Below are 15,742 nucleotides of genomic sequence, written 5' to 3' on the forward strand. Positions count from 1 at the left end.
TAATTTTATAGGCAAACCAAGGATCAAGGCAAGAAGTTAGCCTGCCCGAGAAGTTAGGAAAGGGTGGCACAGAATTTGAACTCCCATCTGCCTACGGCCAAAGCCGATGTTCCTTTCATAACTCACTTCTGTTTCTCTTGACACTTAGAAGTAAATATGTGTTGTCTCGATGGACCAATGGGAACCAGAGCCTTGGGTTTTCTGAAACCTTTTCAATCGTAACAATGGACACTGGAAAAATGACTTACTCTCTGTGAACTTCTTTCCTGTCCTTTAAAAGGAGAACCATTCTGCCTCAACCTGAATATCAAGTCTCATGCTACCCCACTTCCTCTCAGTGGAGCCTCAAGATTCCAAAGAAGGTAGCGAGGGGCAGAGCTGTGCCCACCACAGATTCCCTCCCCTATTCTCCTCGCAGTCCACTCCCCACTCCTCTCAAGTCCCCAACCAGGTGGACTTCACTCCAGGTACCCTGGAGACTACAAACCTTTGGAATGAAATAAAAATAGGCTTCTCGTGAAAGGGATAATAAGGACCCCAAATATAGAAAGTCTACAGTTTGAAAACCTTTGGAAAGGACGCACTGAGAAGAATGCCGAATACCACCTTCTTTTTGTTATTGTTTGTTGTGGGGAGAATCTGAGCTGGTTCTTAGGAAACCTGGGTTCAAGAGATGGACCAGCTGCACATGCTCAGTAAGCCTCAACACAGCTGTTCATGATTTTACCCACCTCCCCCACTGATGGACAGACAAGGAGGCACTGTGTGCAACTGCAGCTACATAAAACTGTGACTCCCTCCTACACTGTCCCCAAGAGGGCCATTCCTCCAGAGTCTCTCATGTATTTTGCCAGGCTGTGAGGAAGATGTGCTCTGAATGTTTGAGTAAGTGGGAGATACAGCACTGGGCTAGGGGCTGAAGAAATACCCACTTTGTGACCTTAGGCAAGTCCCTTCCTCCTCTGTCTCCTCGGTTGATAATATGGGATATTGGGTTTTGACAGGATTTCATGAGATACCACCCTTGCAAGTGCTCCCTGAGCTTTGTGTTACACAATCACACGTCAGTATTCCAGGACAGGCTGCAGCCCTCATTTTACAATTATTTAAGGACAAAGGAATTGACTTTTCAATCCTAAAGTATCTTGTTCTATTTAGGCAGCTAGTAATCCCAAAGACTCTCCATCAGTAAAACCTGCAAGTGTGAGAGTTGGAGAGGAGCCCTGACACCTGGAAACCACTGCAGCAGCTCTGAAGGCATTGTGAGGTCACAGGAATCTGAATCGCAGGTTACATCAAAGCTCATGCTCTATCTTACACACTGAGATGAATAGTGATTCACTTGGGCTGCTTCCAAAAACAGCAAAGCCCTTCCTGCTCTCCATCTTTCCTTTGCTGTTGTTTGCTCATATTTAACTTACCACATATTTTAAACAGGGGCCAGGAGGAGATGCCACTGCTTTCATTTCTATACAAGAAAACTTCCTTGACTAACTGCAAATGAATTTTTTTTATATCTTTGTTGGCAAAAAGTCCTTCTACAACTCAGCATTTCTGTCAAAAGCCAAGTACGTCTGTGAAAAATGCTGAAATTTGGATTTTATTTAAGACAAAATGGAAAATCATGTTTCATGCTCCAATTTGATTTTCCTTTGTTTGGTAGCTACACTGCCATTCACCTCAGATGAGGGTTGGTAAAAGAAAGCTCCATCTGGAATTCCTCATTTAAAAATTTTTGAAGTGAATATAATTCATATATACAACAAAACTTTCCTCTGAAACCATGACTATGGCAGCTCAGATGAATGGGAGTGGAGATGGCATAATGGAAATGGGAGCTTCCAGGTCAAACAAACTGCAGTCTGAACCCTGTGTCCACAACTTATTGTGTGGCTCTGGGTAAGGGACGTAACTTCCCTGAGCCTCAGTTTCCAAACTTGTAAAATGGAAATAACCCCCTGAAGAATTTTGGAGGTTAAAAATGATTAGTTCATATCCCACACCTAGCACCGTGTCTGACATATAGGACATTCTCAATGACTACTAAGTGGAAATGTGTAGGCTTTGAAAGAACTGGGATGTGTTCCAATTCCAAATCCATCTTCTGTTTCTTTTCTGGAAGTATGTCCCCTGCCTGAAAGCTACCCTTTGCCAGACGGATGCAGGTATATTCTTGTTCAAGCAGAAAATTCACTGAGATTAAAAAAGTTCAAAGACTACATAAAAATGTGTCTCATAAAAATCACAAACATAGGAAAGTTCCTTGATTAAGAAAGCTAATCATTTGTTATGTTATTTCTAGAAAAGCTTGCAAGGCAAATGAAATCCAACTTTTGCCAGTCAGCATGGTATACTAGGATGCGCGTGAGACTGGAAATCGGGAGACAGGTTCTAACGCAGACTCCATCAGTAACTTTCCACAAGGAACCACTCCTCTGGAGCCTAGTCTGTGTATAAATGAAGGAGTTGGAGTGTGACCAGATCCAGTTAAACAAACAAATGAAAAAATCCCATGATTTTGCATTAACAATCCAAAATTCAAAACAAAAATATAATTCACATCTTGGGATTTTGTTTACATTTCTGTGTTAAGGGATAATTGTTTGTTAGTTTCAGTGAAACTTTTTACATTGCTTCTGTCTTCTGTCTTCATGTTCGAATAACCAAGTGCCTGCTGGGCAATAATACTCAAAATGCTTGCCTACTTAAGTTCCCGCAAGTACTCATGCATGGAAGTAAGGTTTAGAGATGACAGGTGTAAATTTCCAATGAGGCCAAGACCCTAGATCTAAAAATAAATGAGTAGAATCCATAGATGTTATAGCTCAGGAGATAAGCATGTGTTTCAGAGTAAGACACTATGTTATTGCTTATTAGGCGGGGCCTGGGGCAAGTTACTTAATCTCTCTAAACCTCATTTCCTTATCTATATGGGGGTGTGGGGGGGAAGTAGCTACTGTATCTCACTGCTGAAAAGATCATTGAGATAACACATGAAGTAGAATTCCTCACTTCTACTGAGCAGTCGATAAATCCTAGCTATTTTTAAAAGTATATTTAAAAATCTTAACCCATTTACTTTTCACTCTTTCTCTGACAACTTTATACAATAGGTGACTCTTTCAATTAAGCTTAACTATGATATGGTCCATTGGAAATGGGGGAAAAGAAGAGGCAGGGAGAGAAGAAGCAAAGAGAAAGAGGCTAGGAAGAGAAAAAGGACCATCAAGAAAGAGGCAATGGATAATAACAAGGTAGGGCGGGAAAAAAAAAGGAAGAGGAGTCAGTGGGATTTATAATGGTAGGGCCCTGCAAATGTCTCAGAAGGCCATATCTGTGGTGGTCTCTACTGTCCCAGATAGAGTACAGGAGAAAAGAAGGCTCAATTTAGAATCAGAAGACTTGGGCTGGAAGCCAAACTCTGCTGCTTCCTAGTTCCTATGGAGCATCTGGCCCATTATTCCCTCCCTCTGTGAAATGAGAAATTTGTATTAAGCTGACCCCTGTCCATTCCAGTTCAACACACTCTCAGATTCCAATTCTGTCTTTGATAAGCATCAGACTCACCAGCCTCACAGCAAAGTCTCCCCGTGGAAGAACACGGCAGCAACTCCTTACCAGTGACATGGAGGAATCTGATGAAGCAGGCGTTCTTTTCCCACTTCAGTCTTCCGCCTCACATATTCTAGAACTTTCTTTATAACAACTTCCTTGCCATTCACTATCTGGCTACAAGTGGTGACCAGTTTGAAGTTTCCCATTCCACTGCTTATAAAAGGTATAAATGTCACAAAGGAAGGGGAATTTGGTCCAGAGCCCAGGGATACAAAAGTGGAAAATCCTGTGTCCAGTATGGGGGTCACATAAAAAAAGGAGGAGTGGAACCTCCTGGTCCTACCCACACAGCCACTGGGAAAACAGTCTCCTGAGAAGGGCTCTTTATCTTCAAAGACATTTTGAAAGCCACAGTGTGGCCTCTCAAACCACAGTTCCTCCTTCAAATCATCTTTGTCCCTGCCATCTCCTGTTTTCCCTTTTGATGCAATTCCTTCTGGACTTGTCATAGTTGTTGTGTTTCTTGGCATCAGACAAGACGGCATAGGCCTCTGCTACTTGATTGAACTTCTCCTTAGCTGCCTCCTGGTTTTCTGGGTTCTTGTCTGTGTGGACCCCAAGAGCTAACTGGTAATAAGCCTTCTTAATATCAGAGGAGGAAGCATTTTGTGGCATCCCCAGTACTTTGTAGTAATTCATCATGTTTCTTGAAAGGACTTTTCCTCACCAAGACACAGAGTTTATTTTCTGAAGAATTTCCAGGTAACTTTGGAAAGGAAGATGGCGGACTACTCAAGTCTACAGCAAGACCTTTTGAATCATATCACATGATTCTTGGGACAAAGGCTCTTCTGGGGGAGAAATTCCTATTTGGGGCTGGTATCCTCTACAATGTCCCCACCCCTTCCCTGACCTCTGCAGCTCATTGTGGGTGGAGTGACTATGAGCTCAACACTATCATCCAATGACTATCAGCTGATGCTGTGCTTGCCTTGCAATCCTATTGGTGGAAAATTTGGGGTGGATAATATACATCTTGGAGGACAGAAACTATCTGTGTGGCTCAAAAAGAAGTCTTTACCTCATTTGTTAAAGTAACAATTGGAAGCAACATGGGTCTTGCATTTATATCAGACACAAAATCCATTTCTGCTCATTATGCAGGCTCATGCCTTCAGTAATGTAATGGGTATCTCCCTGTGGATATCTGCTGCGGGCACGAAATGGGTGATAAAGGGGCTCTATTCCAAAAAAATCACGTACACATTTCTGATGAAGGAAAGAGACTGAAACTCATGTCATCAAATGAGGAAACTAGGTTACAGAGAATTCTGCCTAGATAAGAAAGAAAGAATAGATTGAAGGAATAGAATTAGAAGTGAAGGCTTCCCATGTATGGTCAGATAAGGCTTCTTCACTTCAATTGATCTCTTAAAGCTAGTCTTTTTGAAATTTATCTCTGGACTTAAAGATAGAACTAAGTAGCAGTGTCACATCAGCCAATGCTTTAAAGAATGGCTTTAAAGCTCAAGTGTAGCAAGGCTGCTCTTTTTCCAGGACACACAACTACACATTTCCCAGACTTCCTTGCAATTCAGTGTGGCCGTGTGACCACATAGTGGCCAACGACATGTGAAGGGATGACGTGCACCTCTCTCCAGCCTGGCCCATAAAACCACCATGTGTGCTCCTTCTTGCACTTTATCCTTACACCAACTGGATGTCAGTGCCCAAGTGATCTTGAAAGCATACAGCTGAAGATGACAGAGCTCCCATCAGCCTGGGACCTTGAATTACAGTGGAGCAGAACACCTCCACCAACAACCTTGGACTATATTAAGCAACTTAAGCAACTTCTACTATAGTTAAGCCATTATATCTATTTTCATCTACTTGTGACAGCAGTTGATGTCTACTCTAATACACCAACCATTTCTACAACTTCACCTTCCTTATTAGAACCTAATTTTATAATGTCATCAACCAGAAAAGTCCCACCTCTGCCACGCTGGAAGTCCAATATCCTAGTCTATCTCTCACTCCTCCCTCCCATTATACCCACTTTTTCATTTCAACTCCTCTTTCTCCAGGGTAATGGAGTCCCCTGCAGACTCCTCTTTTGTAACAAATCTGCACCCACTGGTTGGCCCTTGGAACCATTCTTTTACATGACCTCTCGAATCACCCTCTTAGGCTATTAGCCCTCTAGTGTGCCCATGCCATAAACACTCCAACCAGGAGCAGTCTAGCAATCAATCCAGCTTCTCTGATTCCTATACCTGGTGAAGTGGGAGAAAAAAATCAAGAAACCAAGAAGATGAACACTAAACAGTGTACCAGTCTCAGCTGGATCAGGAGAATATATCAACAGTTCTTTTATTTACTGTTGCTCAGCTCTCTCTCCCATTCCCCTAGGTGGCCATTCTTAACCTTCACTGCTCTCCTCTAGTTCCTTAGTAAACTTCTACCCATCCTGTCCACTCCAAGCAGAGGAGCTTGCCTCTTGGTTAGCAAAGAAAATAGAAACTGTCAGGAACTCCCTGAATGTCCCTTAGGACAAGGGCCATCTCAGCTGTATCTGCACACATCCTTACCTATGCTCCCAGAGCACAGGAAGGACAGAGGAAGATGTCCCTGTCTTGCTCAGAACTAATTCCCAATATATTTTTTTATATTGACCAAATTGAATCTTCATGTATATTACCTGACATTACATTTTATTGCAGTAAAATATATATAACATAAAATAGGCCATTTTAACTATTTGTAAGTGTACAATTCAGTGGCATTAGTGATATTCACAATGTTGTACAATTATTGCCACTGTTTTTTAAACTCTTCCATCACCAAACAGAAACCCCATGAAGCAATAACTCCCTCCTCTCCACTAGCCCTTTATAACCTCTAATCTGCTTTGTGTCTCTATGAATTTGCCTATTTTAGATATCTCATATAAATGGAATCATATAATATTTGACTGGCTCATTTCACTGAGCATAATATTTTCAAGGTTCATCTATCTTGTAGCTTGTATCAGAACTTCATTCCTTCTTATGGCTGAATAACATTCCATTGCATATTAGGTACCACATTTTATTTATCCATTCATCTGTTCGTGGATACTTGGGTTGTTTCCACCTTTTCGTTATTGTGAATAATGCTACAATGAACATTTGTGTACAAGTATCTGTTTGAGTCCCTCTTTTCAATTCTTTTGTATGGAATTGCTGGGTCATATGGTAATTTTATGCTTAACCTTTTGAAGAACTGCCAAACAGTTTTCTATAGCGGCCACACTATTTTCTATCCCTACCAGCAATGTATGAGGGTTCAAATTTCTCCATGTCCTCGCCCCTCCACACTCTTTTGATCTCATCCCTTTCCTTGTCCTCAGGGATTTTGCTTCATTGAACTGTTCTCAATTTCATTCAATTTTAACTTGTCCAATTCTTCTGGCTACTTTCCTGCGTGTAAATAAGTTTGAGCATCTCCTCTCTTAGAAAAGAGCTCTCACGTCTTCATGACCCTCCTACTGCTGGAGCTCCCTCCACTTGCCTCCCACTCACTCCCCAACTTGGAGGAAAGAGTCCTCCACCTTCCAGTCCACCCCCAGCTCCAGTGAAACTCCACCATCATTGGCAGACCCCATTGGGCTTCACCTTTTTGAGGTATTTGACCTTGTTGATCATTTCACTTTTTTTGAAACTCTTCCTGTCATTGGTTTCTAGACAACCTTTCACACTGAGTATTTCTCAGATGCTTTTGCCAGTTCCCTTTCTTCTCCTAACAATTGAAACCTGGGTGCTCCCTAGGGTGCTGTCCTTGGCCTTTTTCTTTTCCCCTTTTAAATGCCTGTCTCATCCTCACCCCTTCCTACGACTGCTGATGACTCTCATGTCTCTCTTTCTAGGCCTCGCCCTTCCCATGAGCTGTCTTCTAGATATATCCACTAGATGCCCACATGCTCTCAAACTGAACGTGCCCCAAACTGTACTCATTCCATCTGTCTTAAAACTGACCTCTCGGGGCTTCCCTGGTGGTGCAGTGGTTGAGAGTCTGCCTGCTAGTGCAGGGGACACAGGTTTGAGCCCTGGTCTGGGAGGATCCCACATGCCGCGGAGCAACTAGGCCCGTGAGCCACAACTACTGAGCCTGAGCATCTGGAGCCTGTGCTCCGCAACGAGAGGCCGTGACAGTGAGAGGCCCGCGCACCACGATGAAGAGTGGCCCCTGCTTGCCACAACTAGAGAAAACCCTCGCACAGAAACGAAGACCCAGTACAGCCATAAATAAATAAATAAATAAATGTAAAAACAAACCAAAACAAAACTGACCTCTCACTAAAGTTCTGGTTAACGACACTTCTTTGCAACTAACAAATCCAGACATCTAGCAGTTGTCACCCAAGCCTCCTCCCTCTCCCACACTGAGCAGTGAGCTCAGTCCTGGGGCTAAGGTAGAGAACTGAGACAGGACAAATCTTCACCCTCCATTGCCAATGATCCACTAAATTCTCTTGACCATCTTCCCCAGATGGTCTTTCTAATCCATCTCTTCCTTTCCATCCCCAATGGAATGATTATATCAGCTTTCCTGCCTTCTGTCTCCTTGTCTTCCAAGCCACTCTCCACATTGTCACCAGACTGATCGTTCAGAAACACAAATCTCACCCTGGCACTCCCCACTCAATATCCTTCAGTGGTTTCCGAGTCCCTCTCACCCAAACAGACTATCTGTTATCCGGACCCCTGTTTATCTTTCAGTCTTATCCTTGTATTCCCTGCTCCACACCTCTTATGCCAAGGTACTGGGAGTTCTCAAGATAAATCATGTTTTTTCACGCCCCCATGCCTTTGTATCTAATCCCCCTTCTGCCCAGAATCTTCCGTGCTTCCTTCAAACAATTCTCATACCTACAATAGTTTCAGGTGGCCGTATTAAAGTAAAATAATACTTGTAATAATGATCATTATTTTACTTTAATAGTTTCATTTATTTTATTTTTGGCTGCATTGGGTCTTTGTTGGTGAGCACGGGCTTTTCTCTAGTTGCGGCGAGCAGGGGCTACTCTTCGTTGCGGTGCACAGGCTTCTCACTGCAGTGGCTTCTCTTATTGTTCAGCACAGCCTCTAGGTGCATGGGCTCAGTAGTTGTGGCTTGCAGGCTCTAGAGCGCAGAGCTCAGTAGTTGTGGCGCATGGGCTTAGTTGCTCCACCGCATGTGGGATCTTCCCGGACCAGGGCTTGAACCCATGTCCCCTGCATTGGCAGGTGGACTCCTAACCACTGTGCTACCAGGGAAGTTCCAACTTTAATAGTTTTATATTTATTTTCATAAGTGTTAGAAAAAGCTGTAACAGCTATGGAAACAAATGAACAAGTGAATAAGCCAAAGAAGCACCACATACCTGGTTATCTTATAATGTCTTATAACTTCTCATTTCAGATGAATGATTTAAACAACAACTTGGGGGTTTGGTCTATAGAAATCTATTCTATTTCAATCAAAAAATTCAAAAGGTTCTTTCCTTATCAGTTTTGCTTCCATTCTCTTTGCTGTTTTCTTATTGCTAGCATTACCCATTTGTTTTTTAACTCTTTTCTAAATATTTTGTGGGCTGAAAGGACACATCAGCAGAGTCTAAGTTGCCACTTCCCCTGTTCATTATGCCACAAAATCTTTTAAGCATTTCAGACTGTTAAGAAATATCAGGTGTCAAATCACCTCGTATATTTCCAGTACTTGGTATTACAATATGCTGAAAAGGTAATAAAAGTTATGGTCAATTTGTGGGATTTTAACTGGTCTAATTCAGAGCTGGATTTATTTATTTATTTGTTTGTTTATTTATTTATTTTTGGCTGCATTGGGTCTTCCTTGCTGTGCGCGGGCTTTCTCTAGTTGCGGCGAGCAGGCTTCTCATTGTCAAGGTGGCTTCTCTTGTTGCGGAACATGGGCTCTAGGCGCGCAGGCTTCAGTAACTGTAGCTGTGGCACGTGAGCTCAGTAGTTGTGGCTCGAGGGCTCTAGAGCACAGGCTCAGTAGTTGTGGCACACGGGCTTAGTTGCTCCATGGCAGGTGGGATCTTCCCAGACCAGGGCTTGAACCTGTGTCCCCTGCATTGGCAGGCAGATTCTTAACCACTGCGCCACCAAGGAAGTCCCAGACCTGGATTTACCATGAAGTTAATGAAGCTTAATTTTTGCCTTAGCAATTTTGTATCATGATTTTGTACTTTTATTCCAAAGGAAGGCTCTTAAAATTGTATGATTTTAATCTCCCTCTCTCCCCCAACCTCTGCAAACCTGGATTTGTCCCGGGTCTAATTAGAACTATCCATCTAGAGTCACTACAGTTGAAGTCCATCCAACTATAACTTAGGATTACTCTGACTGGCCTTCCCACTTTTCTACTCCATTTGAGGAGGTTAGTGTTACTTGGCAATTTGTAACAATAAAATATTTTATTTATAGTTACTAAGTCAGTGGCCTCAGAAACGTATCAAAAGTTAGCAATAAGCCAACTGAAAAGAAATGTCAGTCTTGGAATTTCAGGCAAACAGCTTAAACAACCAGTTGGACATTTCAGAGTAAAATACTGTTCTTATTCATGTGGTTTAGGGGAAGTGAGGCGATATGGAGTAAAATTAATTTGTCACCATGAGTTGCATATTATTTTGTCATGATACTCTGAGAAAAAAATTCTCAGTGATTCATATTGTTCTAGAAACAGATGCACTGATGTCACTCACTTGTGAGTTTGAGGATCTGAACAATATGAATTAAGTGACCTTCACTGAATGGCCCCTCTCCATGTCCATCTTCTTCACATACATTCTGAGTGAATGAGTCAGATAGTGAAGAAATGAAGTGACTACCCTACAATGGGCACACTGTCTTTGCGACCTGCAGTTAGGGTCTTTCTCTAGTTGTGGTGAGTGGGGGCTACTCTTCATTGCGGTGCATGGACTTCTCATTGCAGTGGCTTCTCTTGTTGAGAAGCATGGGCTCTGGGTGTGTGGGCTTCAGTACTTGTGGTGCATGGGCTCAGTAGTTGTGGCATGTGGGCTCTAGAGTGCAGGCTCAGTAGCTGTGGCTCACGGGCTTAGTTGTTCTGCAGCATGTGGGATCTTCCTGGACCAGGGCTCAAACCCGTGTCCCCTGCATTGGCAGGCAGATTCTTAACCACTACGCCACCAGGGAAGCCCCTGGGTCTTCCCTCCTGATAAGTCTTTTGGTTTGCACCTGTGGCTCACACAGAGGCTCAAAAGAGGTTGGCCAGAAGAAAACCTGATGGAGATAATTGCACTAGTGGGAAACTTAATGGAGGTAATTGTTAGGTGTCAGTGTGCCTGCATAGACAAAAGGAGGTTATACAAAGATCCCCCAGTTGATTCAGCTGCCCCTCCATACCACAGGAACATGGGACACTCCTGCACTTTGGACAAACCTCGCTCAATGGCCTGACATCTTCCAAGGGAGCGTGTTGCTAGAAATCCATCTCTGAGTCTGGTTGCTACAACAAGAGAATATCCAGTAATGTACTGTGAGATCATACCAAGAAGACAGACACTCTCCTGAAAGTTGGCACATGGGATGGTGGACATGTCCGATGTCAGTGTTAGTGTCTTAGTCAGCTTAGGCTGCTATAACAAGACACCATGGATTAGGTGGCTTAAACAACAGAAATTTATTACTCACAGTCTGGAGGCTGGAAGTCCAAGATCACAGTGCCAACATGTGGCTCTTGGTAGGGCCCTCTTCCTACCATGCAGATGGCTGCCCTTGTGCTATATCCTCACATGGCACAGAGGGAAAGAGAAGCTCTCTGGTCACTTCTTTTCAGGGCACTAATCCCGTTGTGAGGGTTCCAGCCTCATGACCTCATCTATCTCCCAAAGGCCCCAAACACCGTCACACTGGGAGTTAGGGCTTTAACTTTAATGTGAATTTTCGGGGGACACAAATATTACATCCATAACAGCCAAGAAATTAAGCTCTCACATCAACTGAGACATGCTACCCTTGGCAACCCTTTCTGAACCTGCCCTTTCTAAGGTGGTTTAGGGGATGTTCACATCCCTGCCATGCTTCCATCAGATGGCAAGGCAAAGCCTCCCCTAAGGAGATTTCAGGATGTGACCATTCTTACTGTTTCTCAGTTGCTGTGACCTAGAAAATGTGCCTAAAAGGGTCCTGTGTTTGGCCTGGGGGTGGCCTGCAGTCTTCCCATCTGGGATGATTGGTGAGTGACAGCTGACTGCTTGAGGTCCATTGCCAGGAAGATCCTTGGAGGTGAAAGACTGAAGGCCTCTGAATCATGAAATGGAAGAGGTAGGTTAACACAGTAGAGGATCTTGATCCTCAGTCCTCAAGAAAATCATAGCAGCTGCTTGTCATATCAGCCTGAGCCTGGCCAGTGGTTCTCTCCTTGCCCTCTACCTCCTTTAATGAGAAGAGGAAAGACAATGAGAATTTCAAAGCAGGAGGAAGATTTGGATCACTTCCAGAGAATAATTCAAGGCAGACTCTTTTCCCCACCCAATTGCCTTTCCACAAGAATGAAGGACTTGAGCTTGTAGATGATGCTTGCAAAATTCCAGTCCCCTGGGAATTCATTTCTCAGGCTCCAGAGTTGGAGAAGCAAGATGGTACTCCTTTCCTCCCTTGAAGGACTTCTGAATGAGATGCCTTGGGAAACTGTGTTCCCTTTTGCCTCCCACTGTCACTGGTGCCAGAGTGATGTCATCCTTGGGAGAAAGTACCTGCTCCTGGGCCGAGCTCAGAGCTGGTCGGTTCCATTCCAGAATCTGGAAGGCCCAAAGAACATCCCCACCCCCAATCTGGGACATCTGCCCCAGAGGAGTCTGAGCAAAAGCTCATTCTGAAAAATGCTTTTGGACAGCAGGGAATCTGGCCAAGAGACCTTTTAGCTAAGTCCCTTTTTTCGTTAACCTTCACAGTATTCTTTAAATTTAATTTTAGAAGTGAGTTAACTCAACTACAATGACACAAATGGACACTATATCATTAAACCAAAATAAAATATGTTCCAGCTGATCAGCCTTCCACTTTCCAACCTGAGCTACTTCCCCCCACAATTTTATTACAAAAATTTTCAAACATAAAGTCGTAAGAATATTATAGGGAACACCCATACTCCCACCACCTAGATTCTACAATGAACATTTTCCATACTTACTTTATCATATGTCTATCCAACGACTCATCCCTCTAGCCAACTATCAATCCATATTTTGATGCATTTCCAAGTAAGTTGCAAAATCAGTATACTTCTCCCCTGAATACGTCAGTTTGCATACCATTAATTGTTTTATTTTTTACAGTTCTTTTCATTTTGAGGAAAAATTTATTGGCTATGTAATACACAAATCTGAATTGTTTGCATATACCTGTGCATATGTGGTGACCAATGCATATACCCATAACACAAACCCTTATCAAGACACAAAACGCTACCATCACTCAGAATGTTCCCTCATGCTCCTTCCCGGTCATTCCCCTCTCCCACCTATCCAGAGGCAACCACTGTCTGATTTTTTTCTACCACTAGTGCATTTTCCTGTTCTCATCGTTTATCTGAATGGAACTGCTGTGGTCTATTTGTGTCCCCCCAAAATTCATATGTTGAAACCTAACCCCCAATGGGTCTTAGGGATATTAGTAATGGTATTAAGAGGTGGGCCCTTTGGGATGTAATTAGATCACAAGGGCAGAGGCCTCGTGAATATTTGTGCCTTTATAAAAGCAGCCCCAGAGACCTCTCTCATCCCTTCCTCCATGTGAGGACACAGTGAAATGACAGCTGTCTCGGAAGCGGGCCCTCACCAGATACCCAATCTGAGAGTGCCTTGATCTTAGACTCCCTACCTGCAAAATCATGAGAAATAAATGTTTGTTGTTTATAAGCCACACAGTTTATGGTATTTTTGTTATAGCAGCCTGTATGGACTAAGACAGAAGCCATTCAGAATAAGCTCTTTTATGTAAGGCTTCTTTCACTTAGCATAATGTTTTGAGACTCATCCAAACTATTGTACATATCAGTACTTCATTTTTCTTTATTCCATTGTATGAGTAGACCAGAGTTTGTATATTCACTCTCCTATTGATGGACACTTAGGCTTCCAGGTTTGGACTACTATGAATAAAGCTATTTGAACAATGTTGCACCAATCTTTGGTGGACATATGCTTTCATTTCCCTTGGGTAAATACTCAGGAATGAAGTTGTTGATCATGGGGTAGATGTATGAGTGTTTATTTTACACTCCCACCAACAATGTAGGAGAGTGCGGTTGCTCTACATCCTCACGAACATTTGCAATCAGTCTTTCTAATTTTAGCTATCCTGGTGGCTGTGAAGTGATTTAAACTGTTATTTTGGCAAATTTTCCAAATTAACAAAAGACACATATGCATAGGGATCAGGTTGAAGGAAATACTGACTGAAGGAAATCTAGAGATTGGAATATATGATATTAGAAAAGTGCACTTACCCAAACCCAGCTTGAGAGAGTAAGAAATGGCTAAAGGGATGTGCAAGAAGCAGCCAAATACATTGCTTGCTTTATAATTCTCTCAATTATATTACAACATTAGAGGAGTAAACGTAATGCTTAGGAGACTGCAGACTTCATTGACAGGGAGATGGGAACTCTGTGTTTTCCTACAGAGCTGGTCTGGTGTGGACCACGTGTACCCCGATTTGCTTCCTCATGGTCAAAGCCCTTTGAGCACCATCTCTACAAAGCTGGCCCAGCCTGGAAAATGGAATCGGGACTCACCCAGACAATTGGGAAGGACCCCCTGCTCCTCCTTCCCTCTCTCCAGTACCAACCCTGGACCTGAGCAAGGGAATTAACTTTTGGGGGCATCAACGTTGGGCCAGCACCTATCCTAGGCACTGTGCCTTTGCTGTCCTTTAATCCTCACGGCACCACCCTACCAAGTTAGGCTTTGAGAGCCTCCTCTTACAGATGTGAAACCAAGACTCAGAGAGTCATAGTAACCTGTCTGGGGTCACACAGAGTTACAAGAACCAGGATCTGAGTCTATCTGAGTCTAGTGTCCTCTTTCCACTAGACTTTGCTCAGCACCCAGCAAGCAAACTGGAGGAGACTTGATTAACAGCTCAGGTGGTGCCAAGCCCAGGAGCAGACGAGGCTGCATGTCTCTCAGCCAGATTGGTCCCTCCTTTTTCTCTCTTTTCTGCTTTCTAGTGTGTTTGTGTGGAAGGTAGGGCTGTGCCGTCTTTCAGAAGATGCAGATGTTGAGGAGACTGAGCCCTCCTCTCTGCAGCTGCGACTGTCTCCTCTCCTCTCGGGGCTTGGGTTTTTCTCTTGCAGGAAGGAATCGGTAGCTTGTCACTCCTGTCCTGCCCTCCCCCACCCCCTCAGTTTCTCAGGGGCTGGGATGGTCGGGAGCCTCACTCAGCCTTCACCAGAGGGAGGTGATCATGTTCATCATGTGTTTCTCTAGACCGAGTTACCTGTTCCTGAAACGCACTAGCTTGCTCTTCGAATCCTGCGGTTCGGAAGTAATTGACGACATCCATCACGGCCCAGTCTGCAGGATCAGGTGGCCTCCCATTCTCCATGGAACTGCAAAATAACAATCAAGATGGCTGTCAGGGCAGAACATGCAAGTGTGTGCGGCTAGGCTCTCCACTCAGCCTCTCAGGGGCAGGCCTGGCCCAGCTCACTGCAACCAGAGGCCCAGATCCCAGTGTATCTGCCTCAGAACCAGAATCACTCATGCGTTTCTTGGGCTCAGAAGATCACTGCTCTCACTGGCTCAGTCACTCCTTTCTCTATGAACCTTTAATATAAAGTATTTCCTCCTGTATTGTTTTTTAATCCAGAGATATTAAGAGGGGTCCAGGGCTTCCCTGGTGGCGCAGTGGTTGAGAGTCCGCCTGCCAATGCAGGGGACGTGGGGTCGTGCCCCGGTCTGGGAGGATCCCGCACGCTGCGGAGCGGCTGGGCCCGTGAGCCATGGCCACTGAGCCTGCGCATCCGGAGCCTGTGCTCTGCAACAGGAGAGGCCACAACGGTGAGAGGCTCACGTACCGCAAAAAAAAAAAAAAAAAAAAAAAAAAGAGTGGTCCAGTGATTTCTGGCGGCCCACAATATGGTATTCATACCCCTGAGCTAAGAATACCAGACC

General features: G+C 43.9%; 1 protein-coding gene and 1 pseudogene across 2 annotated transcripts in view; both read right to left on the reverse strand.

Moving 5' to 3' along the window:
• The window catches only part of SAMD13 (sterile alpha motif domain containing 13), a 48,591-nt gene that overhangs the window by 2,201 nt on the left and 30,648 nt on the right, over positions 1-15,742 (reverse strand). The window contains exon 3 of the mRNA XM_082834724.1: positions 15,066-15,177. Coding sequence (XP_082690850.1) covers positions 15,066-15,177 — 112 coding nt within the window. The remainder of the gene's footprint in view (positions 1-15,065; positions 15,178-15,742) is intronic.
• LOC309979124 (dnaJ homolog subfamily B member 6-like) lies at positions 1,171-5,543 on the reverse strand (annotated as a pseudogene). Its single transcript has one exon. The product of its transcript is annotated as a dnaJ homolog subfamily B member 6-like (transcript).

This window comes from Leucopleurus acutus (genome assembly GCF_964270905.1).
Source record: "Leucopleurus acutus genome assembly, chromosome: 2".
NCBI lineage: Eukaryota > Metazoa > Chordata > Mammalia > Artiodactyla > Delphinidae > Leucopleurus > Leucopleurus acutus.